The following is a 14,373-nucleotide window of genomic DNA, read 5'->3' as shown; positions in this document are numbered from 1 at the left end:
TACTGTTATTAATTAATTATCTAGCACTATAAATAGCTCTTTTTAGGACTTATCACACACTATCAAGAACTCATCACAGACTGGTGAACATTACATATTTATTTGTAACCAGCACATTTCAAGCAGACAAGCTTGCCTTCATCCACTGTTGAAGAGGTTGAGAAATTGACATTGATTATAGATAGAGTGAACATAAACAGTGATTATATGGGCTGAAGAAAAACTGCTTGTCTGCCCGAAATGCATACCATGGTTACAAATAAATACTTAATGTTCATCAGTCCCTGAGTGAGTTCTTATAGTGTGTGATAAGTCCGAAAAAGATCTATTTACAAGTGCTTGGATAATTAAGGAAAAATTAAATTAATACATTATGCTAAATTTAACATAGTTTAAAAAACTTCAAATTATAGCTAACACAAAACTAAATTAAAAACTCCAGAATATTCTATTTTACTAGAAGTTATTATTTATTAAAAGAGAATTCTTTTTAGAGTTATTCTCCATCTCCAAGATTTTAAGTTCACTTATAGAGTAACTAATTACATATCCAACATTTGGATTGTTCTATTATTTATTTAAAAAATAAACTACTATAAAGATTCTGCATTATTGAGAAATTTTGCATATCCAAATTGTTCTATCCCAGAAATATAATTCAAAAAGACTTCTGCCATAAATATACTGACTGAACATGTAGAGAAAATAAGACAAGAATGAAAGATGTAAGACTATCTGAAAGAAGTATATACCAACTGGGCACAAAATTCTTTTTGAATATTTAAAATTAAATATTTAATTGCTATTTCACACCACAAAATACATTTTATCAACATTTTACAATTTTCTTTTATTTCAATTCTACAAGATTTTTGATTCTATACAGGGCAGAAAAACCAGCAACAAGTTGCTCAACTTTCCCGGCAACATTTAAAGTTTTGGTGGTGTCATCTGTTAAAAATATAAAAAGATTTTTTAATAAAATATTATAACTGTTATAAAATGGCAAAAAGCTTAATTTTGAAGGTAGAAATGGGTTTTACAAGAAACTGTAAATCCTAACAAGTAAGATCATTATTAACTCCAATCCTATTGGAGATAAACACAACCCCCATTATCTCCCCACCCCCTCGACCTTTGATCATCAAAATTTAATAGCATCAATTCCCCTAATACACAAACATCCTTGCAGAATTTCAGAGATTTTTGACAAAAAGCACAAGAGTTCAAGCTTCAAAGAAGGTGAACAAAATAATGCCCCCCACACACAAACACTCATCCATACAGAGATATTACCCCTGAATTTTTTTTGCTTTACTTGACATTTCAAGATGTCCAAAAATGTAAAATTCTTGGGGGAGTCATTTTTTGACTGAGTGCCATATTTTCCCTTTGTTATATACAACAGCCAGGAAAGTAAAAAATAAAACACAGCAACTATACTACCCTATTTTCATATCACTTGTCTTTTTCATCCATGTGCAGTAATGTCTGAAGCTTATTTGCTTGTGAGAACATAGTATGGAAACTATATGAAAATAAATGTGAAGAATTAAAAGTTTTATTTAACTAAAGGGATTTCTTTTTGCTAAACAGGAAATGATGTCACAATTTTTAATATCATTTTATAAACTTTAAATGCAACAAATAATAGTAGTAGTAATAATGCTAATGATGCAGTAAAATAATCAAATAATAATGTTACACACATGAAAAAAAAAAACTAAACTAAATTCTAAAGGTCTGGTATCTAGTGTCTTATTGTGCCAAATGTATAAGACCATTGAACACTGGTTTATGCCTCACCAACAGGCTGGCCACATGAAGTTTCCTGGGTATTCTTCACATTTATAACACCTAAATAGGGGCCAGTTTCTCTTAAAATACTTCCCAATAGGCATTCCCCTTGGTAGATTGCCCATGTGTCACATTGCCACAACCAAACAAACCTAAACCTAGCATCTTATCTACTTGGCTATTGCCACTCAGAGAGTGTTTAGCTTAGGGAATGTGAAATTTCCAAACTAAGTGTTTGGAAGTTTCACATTCCCTAAGCTAAACACTCAATTTTCAGAGACCTGCTTTTTGGAAACACTTGAGAAGTAGGTCCTATTACTTGGAAGAGGAGCTGTTTGTGTTTGAGGCTATGTGCTCATCATGTTTCATTTGAATCAAAGACCTAAATGTTTGGCCCTCTCCTTATTAGGAATAGGAATCATTTTTGAATAAATAATTCTAAATAACACATTTGATCACAATGCTTAAACAGTGTTTAACATGTTATGTTGTGTCAAAATTTTTGTTTTAGTCTACTGAAAAAAAGATCATAGTGAAACGAAAGACACCCCAAAAAATTCCCCAAATTTTCTGTCAGTTGATAAAAATTCCCCAATATGGAAACACTGGACGGCATTGCACAAAAACTGTCTGAACTTGCCACTTGACGTCATGAAATCACTAGGTATATGGTACACGGGTCTCCCATCACACAGGAGCTTGACATTCTGCTGTTTTTCATGAAGGGTGCTTTGTGATTCAATATCACACTGAATGTCAAAATAAGTGGACTAGGATTTTTATTGCCAATTTAATAAAAATATCGCCACCAAGTGGCAATTTTGGTGCTATGCAGTACAACCTGCACCTTTCCTAGTTTACTGATAGACCTTAAAGGAATTACTTTTGCACATGAGAGAGATCTTGCATGCAACTCATTCAAAATTATCAATTTATATACCATCAACATGTATAATCCCAGGCCAGAAGTTGTATAATTCATGCACAATTGTCTTTTTTTTCCCATCTTGTAGACACTAAGGGTCTTTTTCCAAACTCACAATGAGACAGACAGCAGGTGAGGGACAGTGTCCAACATATCCAGGACAAAACACCCATAAAAATTCCTGGAATGCTCATACCTAGATTTAATCCCAAGCCCCCTCTGGAGTGGTAAGCTTATACTTTAATCATCCAACAATCCGAAATTATCAATATGTATTATTTTTCATTATACAAGTATAAACATTATTAAATTAATCATGAAATGCTTGGAGCTATTATTATTATTATTATTATTACATTAGAAAGCTTGCAAATGCTTACAAGTCTGCACTAATCATCAAGACAGTGCTTTCAAGCCTTAAATCAATAGCAATTGTTGTCATAGTAACTATATTTAATAATTTATTATTACAAAGAATGAACTACAATCATATTAAATAAGATAAATATTCGTTAACATAAAAATTATTGTAAATTATTCTTAGAAGAAATATCCTAAGTAACTAATAAAAATTTTTAAGTTTGTGAATGAGTAATTTCCATACAAAAGAAATTGTTTCAAGTCCTTAATGCTGATTACATTACACCCCAAGATATTATCATATGTTCATATCATTTCTGCCATATTGAGGTTTTCATTAAACTTCCCAAAATTTGATTTTTTCCAAAAGATATTAACTTTATCATCATAAGCTTCTTGAGATAGGGCTGTATTGGCTCTTTGATAAACAATGCTTCCTAGATTTCTATATAACTACTCCTCCATTAAAACAATTCCTGATTAGTTGATTGGATTATGTAGAGCTTCTGTGGTTATAATTATTATTTGTACTAAAATGTTATATAAATTATTTATTATTTAATTATTATTCAGCTTTATTAAATTGAAATAAATTTTTAAAATGAAATTGAAATAATTATCCAAATGTGACAATATTTTGACTTACAAGACAATTTGTTTTTTTCCAAAAAAATCATTACTTTAATATAAAGCACCTGTTTACAAATTTACTTTTCTACTTTATTGGAGAAATTAGAATAAATTGTAAATTTAAAACCAATTAGAGATTAGTTTTAAGATTTATTTATAATAAATATGAATGATGTGAAAAGATATATGTTTAAATCCAGCAATTTGGTTATTGTTTAATATGTTAGGAATTAAATAACATTAAAAAAACTGCTTAATAAATATTTAGATGTGTAAATTTCAAATTTTCAAAAGTTCAATTTCAAAATTTTTTGAAACTGAACTTTAAATTTTAAAGTCAGACGGCATTTAGATTCATTGGTATACTTTTTGAGAAAAAAAAATTGCTCAATTCAATATATGAACAAAAATAAGTTATTATAAGAAAACTGTTTTATTTACAATTAAAATCATATAAAATTATTTATTAAAATCATTTATTTATTTATTTAATCATAGCATATAGTAATCATAATCATAATTAGTTTTCATAGAACATCTGAAATGAACATGATGAAAGAAAATTAACCAGAAAATGTAATATAATTTATCAAAATATACTTTAAAAAGAAAATAGCAATTTAATTTTTTATCAGAGAAAAAAGATATTATTATTATTGTTGTTATTAAATATAAAGATTTAGATATAATCAATTCTACAAGGTATTTTTAGATTTCTATTTACATTTAGAGGAGTCAAAATGATCTCCAATGAAACTGATGAAGAAAAAGACTTTGTTCCAGTGATGTTTTGACTTCAATTGGTACATTTGTTATCTGCAAATAATAAATTTCTTGATATACAACGGATTCGTCGACAGGTAAGCAGGAAAAAATAATAATGCAGTAGAATCTCATTTTAATGGATCACTCTGGCCACCGAAAATCATCTATTGTTCCAAAAATCCATTATATCATGAACAGGTTTCCCATAAATTCAGGAAAATATCCATTATTCAAAAAAATTTCTGTTTAACTCCCTGCATATAAGAAATACCAGTACTTGCAATTATTCAGTCTCTTGAGATTTTTATTCTATTGAAAGATCTTACAAGATCGTATTATATATTAAGCCATACATGTGTAGGACAAAGCTGATAGAAGCTGTATATACTGTAAACTCAAAAGGAGGTAAATTGTGTGTGCTCATTAGCATTTTACTTGACTTCACAATTTGTTAAAAAACTCATCCATCATGGTTTGTTTTGATGCAACTTTTCTGCTCATTTATTACAAAAACTGTTTAATATTACTGATGTTATATACAGCCTGTTCACTTATGCTTAAACTCATGAGGAAGTTCTTCATGATTTGGAAAGACTCAATGGCCTCACTAAATTTCGGCACTACACTTGGACTAGAATCAAAATGTTTACCATGTGGCTCCTCTCAATTCTATCAGACTGCTAACTTATCCACTAAAAGGAGTTAAAATTACATTGATTTGGCAGGACAGGAAAAAATCTAGTATTCTGCAATCTGTTAAAACAAGATTCTACTGTATTTACAATTGTAAATAAAAATCTATATTTATAAATTTTAGTCTTTTAAGTATCGAGATTTCTTAGTTAGATTTAATAACATTGACCAGATAATTGCAGAATTATAAAATACATAAAAACAAAAATAAAATATCTTAGGAAAAGTTAAATAAATCTGTTTCAATAAACTTAATCCTTATTATCAGGTAATTTTAACTTTTTTAAAATATCAGATGAATTAGTTATAAAATCAAAAATGTAATTATTACCTGGTTACTGTAAGAATACTTTTAGATGTAATAAAATTAAATTTAAATATTTTTCTTTTTTGAAATTTGTCTTTTGGGCCAGCATTTTAAAAATAGACTGACTAATTTCTTAATTGAAATAATTTGCTACTAATTGTTTGAATTTATAGTTTTCATCTGTAAGAATTACTTTAAAAAATAATTGAGAGTTCTATAAAACTTGAAATAATTTTCTAAGTGCCCACCAGTGACTGAGTGGATAAAACCACTGAGCACTGGTAGTTGGTCGTGGGTTTGTGCCTTACTAACTGGCTGGCTACATGGAGTTTTCCAAGTTTTCTTCTTGTTAGTAACACCTAAATAGGAGCCAGTTCCCATAAAAGACCTCTTGGGAGGCATTCCCGCTCAGTAGATTGCCCATGTGTCAGGTTGCCATAATCAAATAAAACCAAACCACTTTTCTAAGTTGATTGGTTTCATAATTATCAATTTTTAATTCAATATTTATTTTGTGCAAATTAAACATGAATTTTGAAAATAAAATTCAATAATTAAAAATACCGTATTTACTTGCATATAAGACAAGGTTTATATCCATTTTTCACTGCTTCAAAATCCTAGGTCATCCTATATGCATGAGCAAAGGATTCTTTGCAATTTTACAATAATTTTTATGAACCGTGTATTCAAAGTTTTTACTGGATGCTCACCCTCTGGTGTTTAAAACAAAAGTATTTTATCTGGGTCATTGGAATCATTCTTGTGTATTGTCAGGAGTAAAGATGAATAGCAATAGGAAAAGCAAAGCTTTTGAATTGAATTCCAAATTGAAATTCCAAAACCACACGGGAGCCTGATATAAGTTTTAATCCATTCCTGTGTGAAAACATGATTATTCAGAAATCAGAATTTGGAGAAACTCATAAGTGTGGATTCGATGGAGAGTGGATTCGACTGTTAGGAATTAGCAAAAAAGGTTTCTGATTGTCCGGCTTTACATGAACAAACTATGTTGTCGATTTTACAAGATTTTTCCTTAAAGTTTAAAATGTGTAATTTTTGTGGGACAATGTGTGCATTTACGTGCATTTCAGACAGAAGTTGAACCATCCTTGAATACAGCACAACATAATTTATACATATACAGTATTTTTGAAAATGTTTTTCACTCTCCACTATGGAAATTAAGAGAAATTATTTAGAGGGTTCTGAAGTGGTATACAAGATTTAACTTTTTATGAAGAATGTAATAATTTGGTTTAAAATTGCTAGATGGTCCTCCTAGTAGTTAAAATTAGAACTAATGCTTATTTTACTTAATAAATTACCATAAATTAAGGTATAAAACACACTTTCAAGGCAAATTTTAATGCTGAATAACATGAATTGATCAAAATTGACTAAAGTGGCTCTCCTAGTAGTCAAAATATATACTGTTATTTTGTATAATTTAATTTTAAAGCTTTTTACCCTATTATTGTTATAATAGGGTAAATTACTGTAATAAAATAGAAATTAATATTTTTTACTATTAAGGGTTTATCATACCAATTTTACACCTTTTTAGTTTTCATCGTCTATTATAAAACACAACTAAAAAATTTATTTTGCTAAAATGTATTTCAGGTTTTTTTAAATAAATTTAATTATAATTTAGTTAGCATTCTTTATTGATGGCTTCAAATTTACAAAATTTGAAGCCTTCAATAAAGAATTTGTGCTAGTGCTAACACTAAAGGAACTTTATTAATGCCAAACTCATGAATTTTCTTCCAGAAGCTTTGTAAATTTCTTTTTTTACTTTTCTATCATCATAAATGTGCTATTCTACCTTTCTGATGCACTCTGAATCAATTTACATTCAGGACTCAATGCTGTTTTTGAATTTCTCTTAATTAGCAGTTATTGAAATAATTGAAATTTCACAAATAAACAATTTTTTGATACTAATTAATATTGCCTTTACAATTGTTAATTACAGTCATTTGACATAAATTGTAACAAATGCAGAAAGCAGAGTGGCCTGAGATCTAAATATCCTTCACCATATTTGATCCATCTCTACAAATTATGTCTAGCTTGTATGGAGCACTGTTAAAGTTACTGAATGCATCTTGATAAATTAGTCTGTTAGAAGACTAATATTAAAGAGCAGAACAAATAATTTTAAAAATTGAGAACTTTCAAGAATTGAAATGAGTTCTTAAGAACACACAATGAATGTAATATATTGAAAACAATGGAAATAAAGTAACACAGTGCTGCCAATTTGCAATGTACAGATTAGTCGATAATTAACTAGTAATGAGTATTCAAGAATAAACTGATTAACATGTTGATAATTGCAGAAATTGAATAAATGATTGATTAAAATATTAAAATTTCTTAAGAAGTCATATCACAGAATATAGTAACTTTGTCTCCATATTACTGTGATGCAATTAGAATTTCCAATGGCAGAACAAGACATCAGTTCTTGGATTCAAATTAGCTTGTTTATTATTGTGTAAGTTCCTAAGGATCGCATCTGAATACTAAGCACAAAAACTACTAACAGCTGTTCAAAACATCATAACTAATTTGGTACCATTCAAATCTGGTTTACACAGGTTTTACCATATTCACATAATTGGCCAATACTCAAATCCTCAGATTCTAGTGCCGACGTGTTGGCGTATCACTAACATACAAGTAGATATTAGCCACCTTATCGTAAAACAAAACTTTTTAATAACTTTTGTTTTAAGTTTTTAAATAAATCTGCTTAAATTATCCGGCAACATTCCGTACCTACAATTACTCTATAGCATTAGTTGTTTATCAGTTTGCATTTATACAAGGTGTCCTAAAAAAATGTATACACACTTTAAACAATTATAAAATCAATGTTTATTAAAATATATTTCATTTCCAAAATGTAATAGAATCTACAGACATTATTTAATTGTTTTGTCAACACCTGTTTTCAAACTGACATCCATTCTGGTCCAGGCACTACTGACAACGCAAAGCAATGGAATTGCAAAAATCTCGAAACATTTCATTTGGTATTTGCACTCATTCTTGTTCAATGGCTGCTCTCAATTCAGCAACTGTTGCAGGTTTCATAATGTAGACTTTGTCTTTTAAGTATCCCCATAAAAAAAAGTCTAGTGGTGTGAAGTCTGGTGAATGCAAAGGGTATTCTACAAAACCCCTTTGTTTGGCAAGATCTCATCAAGGTAGGATCTAACATCACGATGATAGTGTGGGGGTGTGCCATCTTGCCAAAAATAAAACTTCTCATCTTCAAAGTCCTCTCTAATGCTTGGCACTACAGACTGTCGTAGCAAGTTCAAATAAACAGGACCAGTCACGGTAACATCAAAAAAGATCTGTCCGATTAATCCTCTCGACAATAAGTCGCACGACACCGTAACTCCCAGTAAATTAACATGATGTTCCACCGTAACATACAGATTATCAGGACCCCAGTAGGTGCAATTGTGGTGGTTAATTGTACCATTTAATTTGAATATAACCTCCTAAACTGTGTTTGCACTTCAACTGCATTTTAGAATGAATTTCCTTTCTTCAAAGCTTAGTCTGACTTCCATTATTAATTCTAATGGGTTTAACATAGAAATACAAATACAGCAATTGAGCTACCAGCTGTTAAAGTGTGTATACATTTTTTTTTGGCAAACCCTGTATATCTGAAATCATTGAAACGTAAATTATGATTAAACACTATAAATTTATGTTATCAACAAACACATTTGTTAAATTCTCTTCTTTATTATTGGTTGTTTTGGTTTAATATTTCTTCTTTTAATTAAATCACTATTAAAAATATAAGATATTAATCGAACAGAACAAACAGATAGTTTGTCAAAGCTATTTCACAAATTTCTCACAAAAAGTAAAGGGTTTTTGCAAAATCAAGCTCCTTAAATTAGTAATTTTGGCCATATTGTTTTATAAAGTTACATTAGCCATTTAAAAAAGTTCGTATCATAAGTAACAACAGCTATTTCTGAAAACCTGATCGATTTCCTATAAAACGCCAGATGTTAAATAAGCAACACTTTATACAATACGTTCTGCTGTTTACAGCTGAACAACTAAAAAGGTAGAAATATACAAAAACTATTTTTCAACTACATTTGTTTCTTACGAGAATTATTTGTAAAACATCAATTAACTTTTTATTAAAAACTAAAATACAACAAAAATAATTTGAAAACACGTTCGGTTTAAGTTGATTAGTAACTTTCCAGCAAGAAAAAATAAAACAAAAAAAGGAAAATTCAAGTAATCCGCGTGTAGATTTAATCGTAAACAACAAGAGTTAAGGGGGAAAAAAAGACAGATAATCACACAGACCAATTTCATTTCCATAAAAATGTAGGTAAATAAATAACAGGATAAAAGGTTCCTACCGTTATTTGCTCAGTTTTCGATTTAGGTTTTGATTTTATTTTTCCAATGGCAAAATTTCTGTATTGCGCTAAATTATCAAATGTTTTAGCATTGGGGAAAGGCAACGCGACATTTGTTGACCTTAGTGCTAATTCCGGATCGAAGTCAGACGATAACAAATCCACCTCTTCTGCCGCCATTTTTTGTGAGGTCGGCGCCGGCGTTTTCGTTCCTAAATTTAGATTGCCGTAATTTACTAAATTATTTACTATTTATATATTGGAAATTTTATATTATAATTAATATACTAAAATTAATAACTTAAACGATTATTATCATTTTTAACATATATTAATTAAACATATTAACGAAAACATTCCGACAGTAATAAATTACGAAATCGTTTTTTATGATGCTACGAGATATTATATAAGATTTAAATTTTTTATTTAGCAGATTTCCTGTACTGAGCATAATTTCCTAAAGTCGAATATTAAATTTTTTCGCAATTATTTATAAAGAATAAACTATTATTATCTTTATAACAGGTCGAGCGGTCAAGGTGGCAGCCTACTGCTTCTGGAGGATCCGGTATCGAATCCGGACGGGTCGAAAAATTCCAAAGAATTTTTCGGTGGGTGGTTCGTCCGGATATGTCGGGCCCCGTCCCTGGCTACCCGGCCGCCTCATTGAGGACTTGGCCGAACCCATAATGTTCTTACTAGAGAAGCCCTCTTAATGCCCACAGGGCGAAAAGAGTAAAAAAAAAAAGTATCTTTATAAATTCCATTATGATTTTAAAATTTGTCTACTCTACGGGCACTAAAAGAGCCTTTTTCCATACTCGTGGGGGATTCCACGGGTGGCGAAAGTTGGGGCCCGACATATTCTGGACAGCTTACTCCCAAAAAATTCTGGAGATTCGAACCCGTATCCCGATAGTATTAGGCTAACGCCTAAACCTCCTGGACCATTAGCCGTCAAACTTCACTTCTCACGTTAAAATTACTTGGAAATTTAAAATTTCAGATTGGAGTGTTACGGAGGGATTTCTGTCAAAAAGATTTAATTTATTGAAAACTTGATTGGTTGGAGAACAATAACATCGATTCTGTTTCGGTCTGTTTTAAATATTGATGGTGTTTTTTTAAAATTGTATTCACAAAATCGATCGATCTGGAATTTTATTTTTTAAATTGAATAAGTTGTATATGTTTGGAATATTAATTTTCGCCAGACTTAAGATTAATTTAATAAAGAAACAAGTAATAAAAAAAAAATTTAACAGTCAATTCCTACTTAGGTCAACAAAAAAAAATTTATTCTAGTTATTTTTTATTAAATAATTACAATTAATATAAATATTTATATACATATGCTAGATATCTTAAATAAGAGAAATTCTTTCTCCCATATAAAACTAAAATTAATTAATTAAATTTAATTAATGAATTAATATTTGAAAAAAACTGTATTAACATCAAGTGTCATCCACTACAAGTTTAAAAAAATGTATTTGAACTTGAGTGGATGAATAAAAAGTATTTTATTAACGATTGAAAATTTGAACAAGATATATAAATATATATAGGGAGAGTGTGAACTAATAGTAGGAATTTAAAAATAAAACTATATGATAATATATTATAAAAACGTAAATTTATTTAATATTTTCTTGAAGACGAATAATAGTTTTAGATAATATAAGAATGATGTAAAATAAATTGATAGTTTTGATTAAATTACAAATTTGATATTTTTTTTTTTAATTTTTAGTTACTGTAAATGGATGTGGAGGAACCCATGGTCGATAAACATACGGTATGTTTAATTTGTTACAACTCCTCTCAACTGCTGTCCAAATTAAGGTATGGCCTCAGACATTCCAATTTTCTTCTACATTCTTCTTTCAATTATTAATAAATACACTGTACTTTACACTAACTGTTCTTTTAGATTATTTAAAGTAAACACTATTCATTTCAATATACACTTTTATTAAAATATTTGATTTATATTCTCATTAAAATTATTACAGAAACGAATGACGCCATAACAATGCCTTTAAGTGATTATAATTCTCCCTGGTGTCAAGACACAACAGGAAAAATGGTCGACTTATCGTGGTTGGTACGTTGATTGTTACGAATTCTCATTTTATCTTATTTGGGTTTAAAAATATAATTTAAAATACAATGGTGATAAAGTTAAAATACAATAAGAGACATGTTAAAGTACTTTCTGTATTTTCCTGTTTTACATTATCAGATTGTCAAAATTGGAAAAAATATTTACTGTTTTTTTTTTGTGGATAATATATACTGCATTAATACTTACAAATACTTCCGTATATACGTATACAGTAAATGCATATGTACAGTACATATTATAATGGGATGCAATATTAAAAATATAATTAGCTGAATAAATGAAATACTGTAATGCATAAGTTTTATCAAGGTCAATAAATATTGGCAATCTAATTTATGTACCAACATACGTTTGTGTGCATGTTACCCAAATCTTCACTAGAAGTGTTAACTACAAAATATTAAAATACAGGCACTTGTTAAAATTTATAATACTAAGGCTATCTGTCTGTTTAAAAGTACAGCATGACAGTAATTTTTACAGTTTTTATGACTTTACAGAACTATCGGCGACACCAGCAAATTTTTTATAAGTATAAAACAATTTTTTTAAATAAGATAAATGATCAGATTATTTTTACAATGAACTACGCTTGTAGTTCATAAAATGACAATATAAATAAATTATAAATTGAAAGAACAGTTGCGGACGAATCTAAAATAATATATAAAATAAATAGGAAGTTTAGCAAGTAAGTACTATTGTGATTATATTTATCATAATAATTCGCAGTAATAAATATCACCAACTATGTGCTTAATGAAGATATTTTGTAACACAAAATCCATTCAGGAGTTCTTTGGGAAAAGAAAATATTTTATAGGTTCGGAAAATCCCGAACGTATGACAACTAATCCTTGTATCAATTATTATAGCTTGTTCAAAATATATTTTTTAAATTATTGGTAAAAATTGATAAATTATGTATGAATGCTTTCCTCGCCTTTAAAATGTACGTGAAAAGATTATTTCTACACAAATTACGTTTGAATATTGAGAATATTCCTTGTACAAATATACATCGAGAGTTTACTTAGATTTTCTTTAACAATATCAGAATTTTCAATAATATTGTGCTTTCATATAAGATTAAGGGACGACTGGTATGTTTTAACTTCATAAATTTTTAATGTTATTACATGTTACATGTTCGAAAACAATAGAAACTATGGAATATATTTCGGTTTTAATGTTACCCGAACTTCGAATGTTTACATAAGAGGGAGTTATTTTATGGGATACAAGTAATATTTTTAATATTCAAATGTATTCTGTGTGGGACTAATGTTTTCACATGCATTTTAAATGAGAAGAAACCATTCATACATAATTTATCCGTTTATTATTATCGTTAACCATCTGAACTGATTACGTTTTATTTAGAATCATGTTTCTATTGACGCAACTATTGTTAGCGATAGAAATTTAAAACATTAACAAAAATTAAATCCAACCAGTCTAAGGTTATTTAAATATTTTCAAATCAATTGCATCTATTTATTTAACAGACGAAGTGATATAAATAGTACTAAATATTTCATGAAAATTCAAATATATTTCTGAACTACAATTAAATTAAAAATTGAAATAGGTTTTAAAGAATATGTTTAAGAAAATAATTTTGGTTTGTAAATTGAACTGATTATTTATTTAATCATGGAAACTGTATTGAAAATTAATAACGCTGCCTTTAAATTTTGTAGTGTTTATATAAATATTTGAAGTTTCTATTATTGTATTCGCTTGCATTTTATATTCCCAATGATTTAATTTTATGAAGTTCCTATTATGAATGGAACATATTGTTTTTATATATTTATACACTTAAAAAGTTAACTTTTATTTAAAAATAAATAAAATTTACTGAAGCTACAAAATTGTCTTCGGGTTCCGTTGTTACAAACACAGCGACTTTCAAAAACAATTTTCAATTACGGAGATAACCTTTTATTTGAGGTTGCGCGAGAGAAAATATTCTCTGGCGATTATGTCAATACTATATTCCCAATAAAGTTCATTAAAATCACGAAGATAATTTTGTAGCTTCAGTAAACTTATATATTTTAGTGTAAATACCGTCGGCCAAGATTTGATTTTAACGAACCTTAATTTTTGTTTAAAACGCTATCAATGACTTGCGTGGCCTAAATATTTTGTGATGCCACCATAATAATACCTAGTAAAATAATTATTCCTATACTCCCTAACTTACTTGCTATAGCGCTTCTCACGTAAAAATGCTCGTTAGATAAAACTGAAATAGCCAAAAAAGAATTTGTCAGATAGATTCAACTCAAAGCGGCCATCTTTACCTTAAAAATAAAATTTACTAAAAACTTAG

General features: G+C 28.8%; 2 protein-coding genes across 2 annotated transcripts in view; one reads left to right on the top strand and one right to left on the bottom strand.

Annotated features, from left to right (window-relative positions):
- The window catches only part of Lsm11 (U6 snRNA-associated Sm-like protein LSm11), a 37,069-nt gene extending 26,965 nt beyond the window's left edge, over window positions 1-10,104 (bottom strand). Inside the window, exon 1 of the mRNA XM_067284352.1 lies at window positions 9,902-10,104. Coding sequence (XP_067140453.1) covers window positions 9,902-10,081 — 180 coding nt within the window. The 5' untranslated portion in view covers window positions 10,082-10,104. The remainder of the gene's footprint in view (window positions 1-9,901) is intronic.
- LOC136986743 (ecdysone-induced protein 74EF-like) overlaps window positions 4,485-14,373 on the top strand; it is a 35,842-nt gene continuing 25,953 nt past the window's right edge. Inside the window, exons 1-3 of the mRNA XM_067284347.1 lie at window positions 4,485-4,572; window positions 11,658-11,749; window positions 11,920-12,011. Of these exons, the coding sequence (XP_067140448.1) occupies window positions 11,940-12,011 (72 nt within the window). The 5' untranslated portion in view covers window positions 4,485-4,572; window positions 11,658-11,749; window positions 11,920-11,939. The remainder of the gene's footprint in view (window positions 4,573-11,657; window positions 11,750-11,919; window positions 12,012-14,373) is intronic.

The sequence above is a fragment of the Centruroides vittatus genome, unplaced genomic scaffold (genome assembly GCF_030686945.1).
Source record: "Centruroides vittatus isolate TY-2023 unplaced genomic scaffold, ASM3068694v2 scaffold_1167, whole genome shotgun sequence".
Lineage (NCBI taxonomy): Eukaryota > Metazoa > Arthropoda > Arachnida > Scorpiones > Buthidae > Centruroides > Centruroides vittatus.
Note: the sequence above shows the minus strand (reverse complement) of the source record. Positions and strands in the feature narration are given on the sequence as shown.